The 15,892-nt window shown below is 40.6% G+C and overlaps 1 protein-coding gene across 1 annotated transcript in view; it reads right to left on the bottom strand.

The window, feature by feature from the left end:
• Positions 1-4,650: 4,650 nt before the first annotated feature.
• Positions 4,651-15,892, bottom strand: part of Cops4 (COP9 signalosome subunit 4) — a 37,514-nt gene continuing 26,272 nt past the window's right edge. Inside the window, exons 8-10 of the mRNA XM_010617252.3 lie at positions 13,194-13,309; positions 11,408-11,492; positions 4,651-5,115 (exon numbers count right to left, since the gene is read on the bottom strand). Coding sequence (XP_010615554.1) covers positions 4,982-5,115; positions 11,408-11,492; positions 13,194-13,309 — 335 coding nt within the window. The 3' untranslated portion in view covers positions 4,651-4,981. The remainder of the gene's footprint in view (positions 5,116-11,407; positions 11,493-13,193; positions 13,310-15,892) is intronic.

Below are 15,892 nucleotides of genomic sequence, written 5' to 3'. Positions count from 1 at the left end.
TCCCGTGGGTGTTTGATGAATGCTTATAAGGATATAATCTGTTCTCTGTATGCTGATTGGTTGCATTATGGTATATATGTTGCCACCCCTTCTGGGCGCGGAGAGAGAGAGCAGGGTAGAGATCCGGAGATAAGGAACTAAAGTAAATTCCTTGTGTATCAAGTGTGTGCCTTTGCTTCTCACGCGTCGCCAGTTCAGGCCCCTGTAGTCGCAGACCGAGTTGCCCAAGGCAATCCAGCTCGCCACAGAAGGATTGCTTGAGGCCAGGAGTTCAAGACCAGTGTGGGCGGCACAATGAAGTTTGTCTTAAATAAGCAAACAAATAAGCAAATAAATAAATGTGACCTATTAGCTGTGTTTTTGTAGGTGTTCTTTAACAAGTTGAAGTTCACCTGTGTTCCTAGTTTACAGAAAGTTTCTATCATAAATGTGTATTTGTTTTTTTGTTTTGTTTTGTTTTTTGGTGTTTTTTGAGACAGGATCTCACTATGTAGTTGAGACTGACCTGGAACTATGTAGCCCAGGCTGATCTCGAACTCACAGTGATCCTCCTGCCTCAGCCTCCCGAGTGCTGGGATTACAGGTGTGTACCACCACACCCGGCTTGTTTGTTGTTTTTTTAGCCTGTTAATGTGATGCTTAATCAATTTTGTAATGCTGAACCAGTCTTGCATACCCACTTAGTTATAGTGTATTTTCTTTTACGCATTTTTGGATTGATTTGCTACTATTTTGTTAAGGAACTTTGCATCTAGGTTTATGAAAGATAAGGGGCTAGAGTTTTCCTTTTTTGTTTTTTCAGACAAGGGCTTGCTACATAGTTCAGGCTGGTCTTGACTCACTACTATAGCCTAGGCTGGCCTGGAATTCAAAATGATCCTCCTGTCTCTGCCTCCCGAATGCTGGGATTACAGGTGTGCACCACCACACCCAGTTTAGTTTTCCTCTCATAAGGTTTTTATCTGATTTTGGTAAGGCTGGTATCATAGAATGGGTTGTGTTTTCTCTGCTTGTATGTTTTGGAGGGCATTACAGAGAACTGCTAGGATTTCTTTCTTACGTGTTTGGTGGAATTCAGTGAGCACATCCAGACCTGGTAGTTATGGATATTGATTATGGATTGAATTCTCTGACAGATCTGGGCCTGCTCAGATTGTCTGTTGCATCTTGTATGAGTGATGACTGTCTTTCGGGGAACTGACCCATCCCCTCTAGGTGACTGAAGTATGGACAGAGCGCTAGTCATACCTCCTTTCCTATTCATGCATCTGTAGCGAAGGGCTCTCTTGTATTTCTGATATTAACTTCTGTCTTTTTTATCTCAGACTGGGTAGAGGCTAATTTTATTTATCCTTTAAAAGAACAAGCTTTTGGTTTTACTGATTTGCTCTATTAATTTCCGACTTTCAATCATTGCTTTCTTATCTCATCTGCTCTGATTTTTATTATTTTTTTCTTCTGCCTACTTGCATTTAATGTGCTCTTCTTTTTCTAATTTCCTAAAGTGGCAGCTTGGATTATTGCCTTGAGGTCTTTTTTTTCTTTTTCTGATGTTTGCATTCAGGGCTGTAAGTTTCCCCCTAAGCAGTGCTTTGTTGTATTCCCAAAATTTTGACAAGCTGTATTTTGATTTTTGCTAATTCAAAATATTTCGGGAGGGGGAGACAATAAAACTATTTGACCAAAACCACTAGAAAAATGTACCACTGCCTTGACACAGCAAACAGACAGGCTCTATTATCACTTCAAGTACTAAGCTGGTAAAAAAGACAACACAATCCTCATTCAAACAATAAGGCATCACGCTGGGTCAGGTGCACTGCATGTCGCAAAGGCCCAGACAGACAGAATTTGTAATGAGGGCACTGTCCTGTCTGCCCTACCGTGAAGGAGTCGCGGCTCACACTGCTTACTTTTTGATCTTGCCATGGCAGGGGATTATCTCAGTAAAGTGCTGTTAATTCAGAGGGCTACATAGCAATGCTGGGTGCAGCTTTTATTCCACAGAAACCGATTTCTTCAAATTGAGCACTTCACAGCTCTTTCCAGTAGCCAACTGTTTCTGCTTCACTATTTATTCCTGGATAACAGCATAAATATCACAAAGCCCTTCGCCCTCCCGGGGAAAAGTGTCACTGCAGAATTGTTTGGTCAGTGTTGCCAAAAGCCTGTGGGCCCATGAGCCAGTGAGGGAGGTGATTTCCACATCGTGTGACACCGTGTTTTGCAATGGTCTCTAGGCGGGAACACGCAGTGTAAGAATGTCAAGAAGTGTGTGTCTTTACACGACGGCTAGAAAAGGACACACCCAAGAGGCATCTGAGTTCCTTGTCTAAACTGTTTGCCCTCTCAACTCCACATATTAAATCCACTTCACACCCTTGCATATATAAAAAACAAGCAAAATGAAGATCTGTGAACTTTTTTCCTCCTGAATTAGTCATCTCCTGGATTTTGTTTGATTTACAGAAAACGGCATGTGATGTTTCTGGTAAACACGAAGTTGCCTGCAAACAATACCTCTCTCCGCCAGGTCACAGGCAGGTTGAAGGGACCCACCAGTCACCTGTGTACAAACCTGGTACCTTCGAGGGCTCTGCATCCGTACAAGGGTGACACCCACGGCCGGGATAAGGTCTCGCCTCCTGAACTTTACGCTCTGAAGCGCTCCCTTGTACTACCTTTGACCTACATTTTAGCACCACTTTTTTTGTTTCACTTTCTAGCACCCCAAAAAAGAGGAACCGGGGAGATAAAAGAGGAACTGGGAACCAGAAGCAAGTAAAATATGTCTTAAACTTGTTGCCATCCTTAGTTTCTTCATTCAGAAACTTTAAAGACTAAAATCCTCACTCTTTTTACGTAGATGCCTCCCCTTGTCCCCGATGGTCCCTGGCAACAACTTTTATTTCTCAAAGAACGAGAGTGACTTCTTTACGGTCTCGGTCACAGGTGACATGTTTTCTTCGTAATGAAGAGCTCTATCTCAGAAACAGCCCAAATGACCATCAACTTACAAGTGGATAAAGATGTGGTTTTTTTACACCACGGAATACTACTCTTCCATTAAGAAGGAGGAGCTTCAGACATTTATTAGCTAAATGAATGGACCTTGAGACCATACTCTTGAGTGAAATAAATCGGACACGTTCAAATATCTCATTGCTTCTCTTGTGAGAGAAACTGAGTGTGAAAACAAGGACTGATACGTAAAATGGCTGTTGGGAAATGGGAGGAAAGCGTTCAAATGGGAAGGGAAACAAGGGAGGAGGAGGGGAGAAAGCGGGAAGGGACAAAAAGTGAAAACAGAAGGAAAAAATGGGACCAAAGCTGTTACATAGAGAGAGGGGAGAGGACTTGAGGGGAACGGGATAAAATTCAGTTTAAAAAAGTTTTCTTGCCTTTCAGCATGGCTTGTAATCTCCTGGTTAACAGTCAAACATGTGTAGACTTTTAGTATACAGTTGTATTTAATCGGGGTAAAAGCTAGACTGTGTTTGCTATATATATCTGAAAGAGGTTGCGGTTTCCTTGTTCTATTTTTTTCTCTTCTTGTTCTGTTTTTTCTGGGCTTTTCTATGAACGCCTTCTTAAAGAGAGTCTGTATCTTGTAGCTCTCACGGCCATGATCCTGTTCTTATACTGGATCCCTGCTGATGTAATCAGGCGTCTGGGAAGAATTCTGTAACATTATATCTGCTTTTGGCCTGATTCCCTGGGCTATGACTGTCAGAGGTGGTTTTGTTCTATTTTCCTTCCAAAAACAGGAGCCGGAGGCTGGAACCGTCTATCCTCTCGTTAGGTCACACAGGCTCTGCGAACTCTGGCCATTGCTTCCCTTACCGCGAAGGTCCCCTTACAGAAGATGGCCTGGCTGTCAATTTAGAGTCAGTTACTTCCTCCCTTGGGAGGGAGCTGTGCCTCCCCTGCCCTGCCGGAAACATGAAGGGATCCTTTGTCACCGTTGTCCGGGACAGCCTGGCCGGGACACTGCAAGTCACAGCCACTAGGTTAGTGCTCCAACATCAGCGACCCTTGCTGCATCCCACCTGGCACGGTGATCTCTTCAGTTTGGGGCGGTCTGCTCTGTGACAATCCCAGGAAAAGCCATCACTTTCCAGTCGGCTTAGCCTTTTTCTGCGGCTGCTGGGAGGAAGAGTGTGTTGACTTCCAAGAGCTTCGTATGTTGGGGTTGAAAGTGGAAGTCAACCGCGTACTTTTTTTTTAATCTCAACACTGGGGACTGAACCTAGGGCTTTTATACCGAGCTACATCCCCCGAGCCCTTTTATTTCAAGACCGAGTTTCACTAAGTTCCTCAGGCTAGGGTAGTAATGAGCCTCCCAGAGCACAAGGCTTACAGGTGTGTGCCACCAGACCCAGCTGCTTTAAGTCCTTTCCCCGCATTCTCTGTAAGATAGGCTGAAATAAGCCTTTGAGGGACCCTCCCTGACTCTCCTGAATGAAGAGCCCCCCATTGTGTGCTCTGGCAGCTGGCCTTGACTCCTGGCCCTGTGACTCTGGGGACAGGCATTATAACTTATCTATGTGTATCTGAGGCACATGGTATAAATCAATGTCCGGCAAATTGAAGGAAATTGGAAAATAACACTTTTCAACACTTTTCACTAAAAACAAAGTACTACTTTTATTTGGCTTATTTCTCCATTTATTAGGATTATCACATTTGGAGAGGCACAAAGCACTTAGGTTTTACATGACTACAAAGTTACCACAAATCCCAAACTTTTTAGTCATAGATATCTCATCTCTGTTTAAAGGAAAAGCTTTCAAAACGTCTCATTAGCTTAATGCACTGGCCCTGCAAACGGGGGACTACACAGTTGTAACAGCCTGCACTTCCTGCTCTACTGTCTTCGGGAAGAAACCCAGAAAAAGGACTGAAATGTATGCGGTGGTGACGCAGTGGAGGGACATGAGTCCGTCTGTGTGACACGGAAGCAGACGCAGTGTGCGCGGCCTCACTGGGCCATCTGGGCCTCCATGGCCTGTGCTGTCCACTCTGGGGCTGTCTGGCTGATCTTCTCCAGAAGGTTATTCACCTGGAAGCAGAGGGACTGGATCTGCTTGTCCCAAGTTGGTAAAGCTTCTCGTGCTAAAGAAGAAAATGAAATACAGCCGGGTATAAAACTGAAGCTACTCCTTCATATTCACAACAATTGTGGGCTAAAAGATAAATACGGAAAAATTTTGTGTATTCCCAAAAGCTTGTCTAAAACACTGAGCTAAGACAGTTAAGAATCCCAACCACAAAGTAAAAACATATTCACACAAATATGTGTTACTATTACTGCTTTTGAAGACAAAATAAAACAACCAACTGAACAACCTTAGCCATAATCATCTCAACAAGAATGGACACTGAAGCAGGGTTTTGTCACCGCTGTTTACTGTATCACACAACACTGCCATCTAGCGGGGAAACAAGTCTATGTCTAGGTTACAAAGCCTCTAACAGGACTGAAATGTGGTCCCTACCTAACCTGGGCACCAGGGACTGGTTTTGTGCAAGACAGTTTTTCCGTAGAATGGGGGTGGGGTGGTGTGGTCTCTGAGTGATTGCTGTGTATTCCATTTACTGTGCACTTTATTTCTACCACATGATGAGATAATTACACAACTTAGCATACTGCACAATCAGTGGGAGCCCGGAGCTTGTTCTCCCGCACCTAGACATGACACATCAGCATCAGGTACCACCATAACCAGACAAGCTCATGCTGGGTGCGAGGCGGCAAATAAGACAAAGCGGGGGCCGTGCATGTAATAAGATAAGGGTCAGATTCGGACTTGGCGCTCACTGATGGGGTTCTGATGACTGTAAACAATGGATCCGTGATAGTCTATGCAGTCAAACTTGGCTGCTCATCTGAACTATCTGGGGCTATCCTCAGCCCCATCCACCTGAGAGCCTCAGGCACTGCATTCTCATAAGGAAGGCGCAGCCTAGGCCCCTGCACATGCAGTTTGCAGTAGGGTTCGCACTCCCGTGGGAATCTAAGGCCCCTGCTCATCTGAAGGAGCTGGGCTCCACTGGGCAGATCAGCAACGGGGAGAAGTGCAGACACAGAGGACGCCCCTGCTTACCTCTGACCGAGGCGCTGGGAACCCTGCTCTAACGAATACTCAAACTGTAAAAAATAACAGCAAATACTATCTTTAAGACACTATCTTAAATCCACTAGGTTTTTCCTTCTACCAGTGATACGTGGTAAGAAATGAAAAAGCAGAGGAAAATCTCATTGAAAACCAAAATTTACCAAAAAAATGCCAGATTTAATGAAAAATGACAGCCATGCCAGGTATTTTAGCTCAGTGGTTCTGCTGCCTGCCTCACCAGCACAAGGACCCGAGTACAATCCCTGGTACCAAAATACCAAAATAATAAAGTGAAAACAAAGGACACAGATACCTTAGACATAAAGAGATTCCCAGATCAAAATATATAAAAATATCACTCCTTCACCTTTATTAAATCAAAGATGATCTCCACTTGTCTATTTTGTTTTATAACAAGGACAAAATTTTAAAGTTACAAATGGGGGAATTGGTGTTCAAGAATAGCCAAGATGGAGCTGAGGATTTGGCTCAGTGGGGCTGCTGCCTGCTTCACAAGTGCAAGGTCCGGAGTTAGATCCCTGGTACCAAAAAACAAAAACAAAACAAAAAAATAGCCAAGACGATTCTGAAAAACCGGATGAATTGTTGCACACCCATGCAAGAGAGTATTGTTTCACTTTAAGCAGGAAAGGCTGACTACCTGCCACAGCACAGATGAACCTAAATTACTACACTGAGTGAAAGAAGCCACAAGGTCACAGATTCTATGGTTCTATTTACAGGAAATACGCAGAAAAGGTAAATCTATAGAGACAGAGGCAGACATGACTTTCAGGAGCTGAGGGAGGGAAGAACAGAACTAACTGCTCATTAGGAATGGGTTTCCTCTCGGAGAGGCAAGAATGTTTCTCTGGCAGGGATGGAGGTTCCACACACGATAAATGTATCCCATACTACCAACTGTTTAATTTAGAATGCTTGATTTTGTTAAGTGAATTTCAATTCAATAAAATACAGGCTTTGCCAATAATAACATTTACTATAAATTGTACATCATATTGTTATAGGTCAGTGGAAAGAAGTACATCCAAACATTTATGTGGACTCTCACTTATGTCAAAGAACACAACTCAATCAGAAAAGATGTTTTAGCTAATAAATGATACTTGCATAACTGGCTGCTGATCTAGAAAAAACTAGATCATGCCCTGAAATTATCCACAGAAATAAACTAAATGAAATCTCCCTCTCTTTCCATATATGTAAGTTTTAGGGAAACATCAATTTCACCCTCATATGGAGTAGGCTTTTCCAATTTGTTTTTTCGCAATGAAATAAACTCAAAAGCCATAAAATGAATACTGGCATATTTAGTTGCACAAAAATAAAAAGATGTGTTTACAGTATGCACTGCATTCCAGAAAACAACTGAGAGGATGCAGGAAACATTTGTAACACATGTAACAAAGCTAAAGTGATCATTTTACTAAAAGGTACAGGAGCTGGGCATAGTAATCCCAGCACTCGGAAGGCGGAGACAGGAGGGTCACTGTGAGCTTGAGGTCAGCCTAGACTGACTGGTTAGTTAGTTCAAGGCCAGGCTGATCTACACAGTGAGACCCTGTCTCAAAAAACCAAAGGGGGAAAAATAAAGGCTGCAGGAAACTGATACTGGAAGGTCAGAAGAAGTGTGGTGGAAAGGAGGAAATGGGCAAGAAAAAGTAAAGTGAATTCACAGAACAGCATGCTACTGCCACATACAAGGGAAAATATTAAACTTCACCGATGCCAAGGAAATGCACAATAAAACAACAATATGACATCCTCCCCCCTCAAATGTCAAAAGAGTAAAAAAAAGTAATCATTTTGGACTGTTTAAGATTCATTCCCCTATATGAATGGAATCCGAAATTGTGACTTTTCTGGTAAGTACGCTGGTAGGGCCTCTTAAAAATCAAGAAATACAGGGCCGGGGATTTAGCTCAGTGGTTCTGCCACCTGCCTTGCAAATGCAAGGTCCTGAGTTCAATCCCTGGTACCTCCCCCCCCCAAAAAAAATCAAGAAATATATATATCCTTTGACTCAACAGTATTACTTTTAAGATTTGGGGGCTGGGGATTTAACTCAGTGATGCCTTACCTGCCTTGCGAATGCAAGGCCCAGAGTTTGATCCCCAGTACCAAAAAGAAAAAGATTTGATTCAACGAAAATAAATGTATTAGTATATAAAAATATGTACAAGGGGAACAGCTGAATTCTGTGAAATATTATATAACAAATTAAACTTCTGTCTACTGACCAAAAATATGTCCATGTACAATAAATTTACAAATCAATTTACAGAATGTTGTGTACTTTAAAAAACTGCATGTTTTTACCTATCTACATAGGCATCTAGAAAGATACACGGTGAACCAACACTGGTTATATTGGGCTGCTTAGATTGAGTGGAATCTAGATGAGGTGGGACTAGAAGGGCATCATGAACTCTCTTTTATCACTGTAATGCTGTCCTCCTTACGAGCATGTTTACCATTATAATTTTCAGTCCAAGAAAATTAGAAAAATACTTCCTATTTTATTCATCTGATACAAATGAATTTGAATGGTCTTTCCCTTGGTGACCCTTCTGCCACACTACATACATATTGTGACTGCTTCTCACTGATTGTGCTACACACTGGATGTCGGATATACCTTGGAAGGTAAGGTAGATTTAACACCCTCCACCAGGAAGCTTAGCTGGGAAGCAGAAGGAGACATTTAGCAAACACTTATGCAACTGAAAATAATTAGGATCAATGCTGGGAAGAAATTCAGGGTGACACAGGAACTTGCAACTGAAAGCCACATTTAATCTGGAGAGATAGGAAAATCACTACTGATTAATACTCTTCACACTGACAGGGATGAGAGGGCTGAAGAAGCTGGATATTTTAGGGTGTTTGACAGAAGAAGGAATTTACAATACTGAAAAAAAACAAAAAAGATCTAGGTGCTGGATTGCAAGAGAAAGTTAAAAAGGCCCAGGCAGTGCCTTTGCAAACCGTGAAGAACTTTATTATGCAAACAACAGGGAAGCCATTCAAAGAATGCAAGTAAGAGAACAGCAAGATTCGATCATGTTTTTTATTTATTTTTTTTGTTTGCAAAAGATCACAATAACTCTGGTTGTATGGTTAAGAAGTTATTTATTGAAACCAGAAGCAGTACAAAGGTGGAATTCAGAATAGGTTTGTAGACTGTACAAGATGAAGAAAAGTACATGTATTCCAGACACCACTGGCAGGTATATTCTGGGCAGTGAAGAAACTGAGTGTCAAGATTAAGAACGCTGGAGAGAGGGAAGAAGGCGGATTCTGAATGGCTGGCTGGCTGGCCACAGAGAGATAGCGAACTCAGTTTTGGACATGTGCTCATGCTAAGACCCCACAAAGCGAGCAGCAGCGACACCTCAATAGTGAAGGACAGCCACAGGTCTGGAATCAGATGACGCTTGCTACATCCAGCCAGCATCTACACAGAGGTGGTAACTGAATCAAAGGGAGCAGATGAGATTACCTATGAAAACTCAGTAGTGTTAGGCAAAGGCCTGGGAGTAAGCCCTAAGTAACTGAATTTAAATATTCAAAAAGAAAGGTGCCACAAAATCTACACAAATGATTCTGAAGAACACCTGGATAAAGAGGCGGGAAAGCAGGAAAATAGGGAGGAGGAGATGACAGCTGTTAAAGCCACAGCACTGGTGGCATGGAAAGTGGTGTTCAGAAGGAAGTGAGAGATCAACACTACTCATTTTATTGAAAAGTTAAGATGTCGCCAATAAAAGTGTCTTTGTTTAAATAGGAGAGACCTGAATATGCTTAAATATTCATAGAAAGAAGTCAACAGAGTGAGAAAGCATAAAACAGACAAAAATAACTGCTAACTTCAGGTTCCCAAAACCTTATTTTCTGGTGGATGGCCAGGAACAGGAGTTAAAGGAGAGATCCTAAGCATAGATGAAAGAAATGGGTAGGAAGATACAAAGAGTTCCAGTGTAACATTTAGATCTACACCTAAAATCTAGAGGTTCATGAACCTGATCAACAAGTTGTAACAGAGCCAGTGTGGTGGCGCACACCTGTAATCCCAGCACTTGGGAGGCTGAGCAGGATTGCCATGAGTTCGAAGCCAGCCTGGGCTACACAGTGAATTCAAACCCACTCTGAACTATATAGAGACCTTGTCTCAACAAAAAACAAAACAAGTTAGCAAAAAAAAAAAAAAAAAAAAAAAAAAAAAAAAAAAAAAAAAAAAAAAAAAAAAAAAAAAAAAAAAAAAAAAAAAAAAAAAAAAAAAGAAGTTGAAATAATTTCACACTGATGGCCTTTTTCTTCTGTGAAATAGGAAACAATTTTTTGTGCTTGTTCAGACAGAGGAAGAAAAAAGTCACAGATTTAAGAAAAACCAAACTGGAAACAATCATTGCAAAGCAGGAAAAACAGTGGGCTAGAGAAATTGACCTTGAGCCTCAGTGGTCTTGAGGACCTGTGCACTTGAACTTACAGTGCCATATCTCTGGGGTCCGCCTCTCCTCAGCAACATTAGCTTGCTACTCAGGGCAGGCATGGGGAAGATGGACAATGGGGAAGTTTTGTTGGACGGCTGGAATAAAAAGCCAACAGGCAAGTAAGTGTTCTACAGTGTCTGCAAAAGAGTAACTGAACTAATGGATTATGGGATCTAAGCTACATGGAAAGAGAAGTGTAGATAAAACAAAAACAAAAAGGGCTGGACTGACCGGGAAAAAGAGAAGGACCACGGGTTCTCACACGGTCAACAAAGAGTTGAAAAGTAGGAGGAGCTGCCAGAGATCACCAGAGACCGGAAAGGGGATGATGGCCAGAGTGAGACATTCTAAATTAAAATTTTACAAGTGGAACGATTTTGAGGTATAGCAGAGTCCAGGGTGCAACAGACGTAGGAATAAGGAGCTGAAGAAGAGACATGCATGCATGTCTGCCTCCATTAGTTTAATGAGCTGCTGTACAGGAAATGCACCTGCCACTTCCACATACGGACACATGGTTTGAGCTCAATAAATGTCTCATGAGTAAATGAGTGAATCAACACAATTTGAGTTTGAAATTTTTCCTCGGCTTAGAAAGTGTTGCATTACACAGATTTATGAATATAACTTTTAAAATTACCTCTTCTGGAAAGAAAAATAAGTACATTCCAGTAGTAAGATTCTGGGTCAAAGGAAATTATAACTCCCTTTGATCATAAACATACAACAGCTCTCTGCTATTTCATTATGCCCCAAATACACAAAAGTACTTACTTTCAAAATGAACAATTCCATCAATCTGGTCAATAAATCCATTCATCCGTCCTTCTGTTATCATTTGTGATGCTATCTTTTCCGCCTGTAAAACAACAATTCTCAGCAACTTTAACTGTCACATTTAACAGTTACTCAAGATAAGAGAAATGAAAGGTGTAGGGTTCACTACCTATAACTAAGCTTTACATGTGTGTTTAACTGCCACTCATTAGAAGAAGACCTCTTACAAGCCTGCCTAGCTTCCTAAATATTTCTGGGTACTGTATAATCTGTCATTTTAAGATTGTTGGGATCTGTTTTTCTTGTTGAGAAATTTTAGATGTGAATCCAATCCTTTTATCAAATTTCTTTTCTACTCAAAATTAAACAATTTTTCTTCTCATTGGGTCTTTTATCTTAGGAAAAAAACCCAGCTAGTTTTTCTCATTTTATTTCATTTCCATCTCCACAGTGTTTATTATTCTAAAAATCTTTTAAGAAGGTAATATTTTTAAAAGAAAAAACAGGCTGGGCATGATGGTGCACACCTGTAATCCTAGCACTCAGGAGATGAGGCAGAAGGATCACATGTTCAAGGCCAGTCTGGGTTACAGAGCAAGAACCTGTCTCAAAATAAAACAGAAAAAAAGAAGAAAAATTGAAAGGAGAATAAATGCTCAAATAGGAAAAGATTTTAAAAACAATTAGAGGGGAGCAAAAGATCCCTGCCTAGCACTGGGAGACATGTTTGCTATCTAAGCAGACTGACTGTGACTTGGTCATTATTACTTTTGAACATCTTCACAATCAATCCTAAATCACTCCTAATAGACTACAATTACTATTTACTACTAAAAGTATATTCACTTCCCTTAGTCTCAACTCCTGAAAAGAAAGCATCTTTTATTTTATTTTATTTTATTTTTTGGTACCAGGGATCGAACATGGGACTTTACACTTGTAAGGCAAGCGGCAGAACCCTGAGCTAAATCCCTGGCCCTAGAAAGCATCTTTTAAATGGTAACTAAAGTCATGGTTCATATCTTGGTCCAAATGTACAAGTAAAGAACTGTTAGAAAATCCTAAATTAAAATTTCACTACCAGGTAAACAGAGGTGTGACACAAAACTACATGACTTTAAGGTCTGCAAGTCAGGTGAAAGGAAAGTTGATTATTTACTTTTAATATTATTTAAAAGGAAGATAATCTTTTATTAATGATAACTAAAACATATTCTCAATACTATTGGTAGCCTGTTTAAATTTATAAGTGGCCAACCAAACCCTAAAAGTCAAATTAAATACCCTAGTAAGTCAGTCAACTTTTAAAATTAAACCAAGCATGGAAGTTTCAAAAAAGAGCCTAGGAATGATATTAGCTATTTTCACAAAGAGAGAAAATGTTTAACTTTGAGTCAGTTTAAGACAGAAAAAAGAAGCAAGGCATGTATCAAAATCTTACAGAAGTTAGAAATCATAAAGCAGTGCGAAGTGGATTTAAACAGACCCTAAACAAAGACTCACATGACATGGGTGTTACAGCCTAGAACTCCTATAAGACCCCCACCTCAGGTAACTTTACCATAAAATACAACTCAAAACACTAAAAATGCTAAGGCAGTTCTATTACAATAGCATTTTAAAAGTAATTTACATGCGCTTCTATTTCCTTGAGGCTCTGTATATATATATTTCTGTTGCAGTTACCAACATTTATCAATTACATATTTTATAACTGATTCTCATTGCTTCTATAGTTTGGTGTCTTAACTTCCTTTTTTGTGTACTGGAGTCAAGACAATACCTTAGCAGCAGGGATTTCTAGGAGCGCACCAAGCTCTTCGAAGGTGATGTTATTATATAATTTGCTTGCCGACAATAGATTGTGTTCAATAACAGCTCTGTCCAAGATGCTAGAACCTTAAATATAAATAAGACATTTATAAGTGTGAAAGTAGTTTTATACTTTAAAAAAGTACCTATTTCCTGCAAATGTCTAAATATGACATTTTCATTATTAATAACATCATTTTGCCAATCAATATTTAAAAGAAATGTTGCTTATTTGATAGTTTGATTAATATATCATTAAATAAAAATAGTATTTAGGAAAAGATGAATGACTTGTAAGAAATTACTAAGTGAATGAATTTAATTATTTGGGCTGGGCTTTTGCTTCTTTAAGCTAAACTCATTAATGTTCCTTTTCTTGCTTCAAACATAAACATACTAGCAAACAGTAAGTAATAATTATGCAAGGCCAATAAAATCCCCATTCTTGATTCTTTTATGAACTCCACAGTACCTCACTCCATGGCAATGTGAGAAATATGCAGGAGGCAGGACACCTGGCCTTCCTGATAATCAGGCAGAAGGTTCTCCTCTGAGAAAGGTAACAGCATTTGATGGAATTCTGGACCCCCATCCCCCCGGAAGGTGCATGACGATGCTTAAGTGCTATTTCTGCCTAGCACTTGCTAAAGTCCATGACCTATTTAGAGCCCCCCAGGGGAGCATTCTGAGAAACATTCCTTGTCATCCCTTGCTTCTTTTCCATCCCGTTTTTTGGGAGTCCACACAGGATTTCTTTTTTCTTAGGATCTAACCAGGGCTTCATGTAGCCTAGGCAAGCACTTTATTACTGAGCTACATCCTTAGCCCTCTACCCACAAATCTTCTAGTTTTTCCTCTTAACTCCTATTTCCCAGTGGTGTTTTAGTGGTAGAAGAACTGAAATTTCTTAAAGGCAGAAGTTACAAAAATCTACCTGCAAAAATCAATTATATTTGTATACACCATCAATGAACAAACTGAAAATGAAATAAAGAAAACAATTCTAACAGCATCAAAAAAGACAAAGTACTTAGAAACAAAAACGTAAATCTATAATCTACAAAGTACAAAACACTACGGAAAGAGACAAAAGATGACCGAATACGTAGAAAAGCACAAAAGGCTGTACACTGAAGATGGCAATACAAACAGCCTGGACAAAATCAAATTTGGAGGACTTACATTTCCCAATTTCAAAACTTACAACTTACTACAGCAACCAAGACACTGTGGTACTGGTGTAATGCAGACGTATTATTTAAGGAGACAGAACTCAAAATCCAGAAATAAACTCTCGCATCCATGGTCAAATGATGGAAGACAAGGATGCCAAGATAATTCAATGAGGAAAATCATAATTTTTCAGAAAAAAGGAGTAGGACAACTGGATACCCACATGCAGAAGAATAAAGATAGGCTCTTACCTCACACCACATACAAATATTAACTCAAGGACTTAAACGTAAGCATTGTAACTATAAAAGTTCTAGAAGAAAACAGAGAATATCTTCATGACTTTGGTTTGGGCAATAGTATCTTAGATATGACACCAAAAACATAAAAGAAAAAAGACAGAGTGAACTTTCATCAAAAAACTTTTATAGGCCCAGGGATTTAGCTCAGCGGTTCAGTGGCCTGCCTTGCAAGCACAAGGACCCGAGTTCAATCCCCAGAACCAAAAAAAAAAAAAAAAACAAACCTTTTATATTCAAAAGATACCACGAATGGGGCTGGAGGAATCACTCAGTGGTAAAGCGCACGCCTACCATGAACAGGCCCAGGGTTCAGTCCCAGCCACTGCAGGAAGGGACAGGGGGAAGGCGAGGGCGAGGAGAGGGTAAGAGAGAGAAAGCAAGTGAGAGGGAGAGGGGGAGAGGGGGAGACTGAGGCAGACAACACTCAGAATGGGAGGAAATAATCTGCCGTCGGTATGTACGCACATATACAGAATATATTTAGTGTTCCTACAATTAAATGATAAAAAGACACATGACCTAATTTAAAAATTGGCAATGAACTCTCTGGAGATTTCTGGAGAACCTGGAGAAATGAGTATTTCTCCAGAGAAGACACACAAATGGAAAATAAGAGTATGGAAAGGTATTCAACATTACTAGCTGCAAGGGAAACACAAGCCAAAATTACGATGAACTGGGATGGTGAAATTTAAAAGACTTTTCATTAACAAATGTGGAAAAGAGTGTGGAGAAATTTGGAGGCAAGAGGATCACAAGTTCAAAGCCAACCTGGGCAATTGTAACAAGACCCTATTTTAAAATGTAAAGGGTGAGAGAGGTAGCTCAGCTTCCAGGGAAAATCCACAGTTCCCACCAGACAGAAAGAGAAGGGGAGAGAGGAAGGGTGGGGAAGCAGAGAGGGGTGGAGGGAGGGATAAAGCAACTGTTCTGAAATTCTCTTGCTAGCTCCGTGAAAGAGTAATAAACACAAGATACCACAGGGCCCAATAACTCCATTTCTAGATATACATGCAAAAGATTTAAAAACATATCCACATAAGCAGGGCGTGGTGGCGCACGCCTGTAATCCCAGCACTCAGGAGGCTGAGGCAGGAGGATCGCTGTGAGTTCGAGACCAGCCTGGGCTACGTAGTGAGTTCCAGGTCAGTTTCAACTACATAGTGAGACCCTGTCTCAAAAAACAACAACAACA

The sequence above is a fragment of the Fukomys damarensis genome, unplaced genomic scaffold (assembly GCF_012274545.1).
Source record: "Fukomys damarensis isolate Sample0158 unplaced genomic scaffold, DMR_v1.0_HiC HiC_scaffold_37, whole genome shotgun sequence".
NCBI classification, from domain to species: domain Eukaryota; kingdom Metazoa; phylum Chordata; class Mammalia; order Rodentia; family Bathyergidae; genus Fukomys; species Fukomys damarensis.
This window is presented reverse-complemented; position numbering and strand designations above follow the sequence as displayed.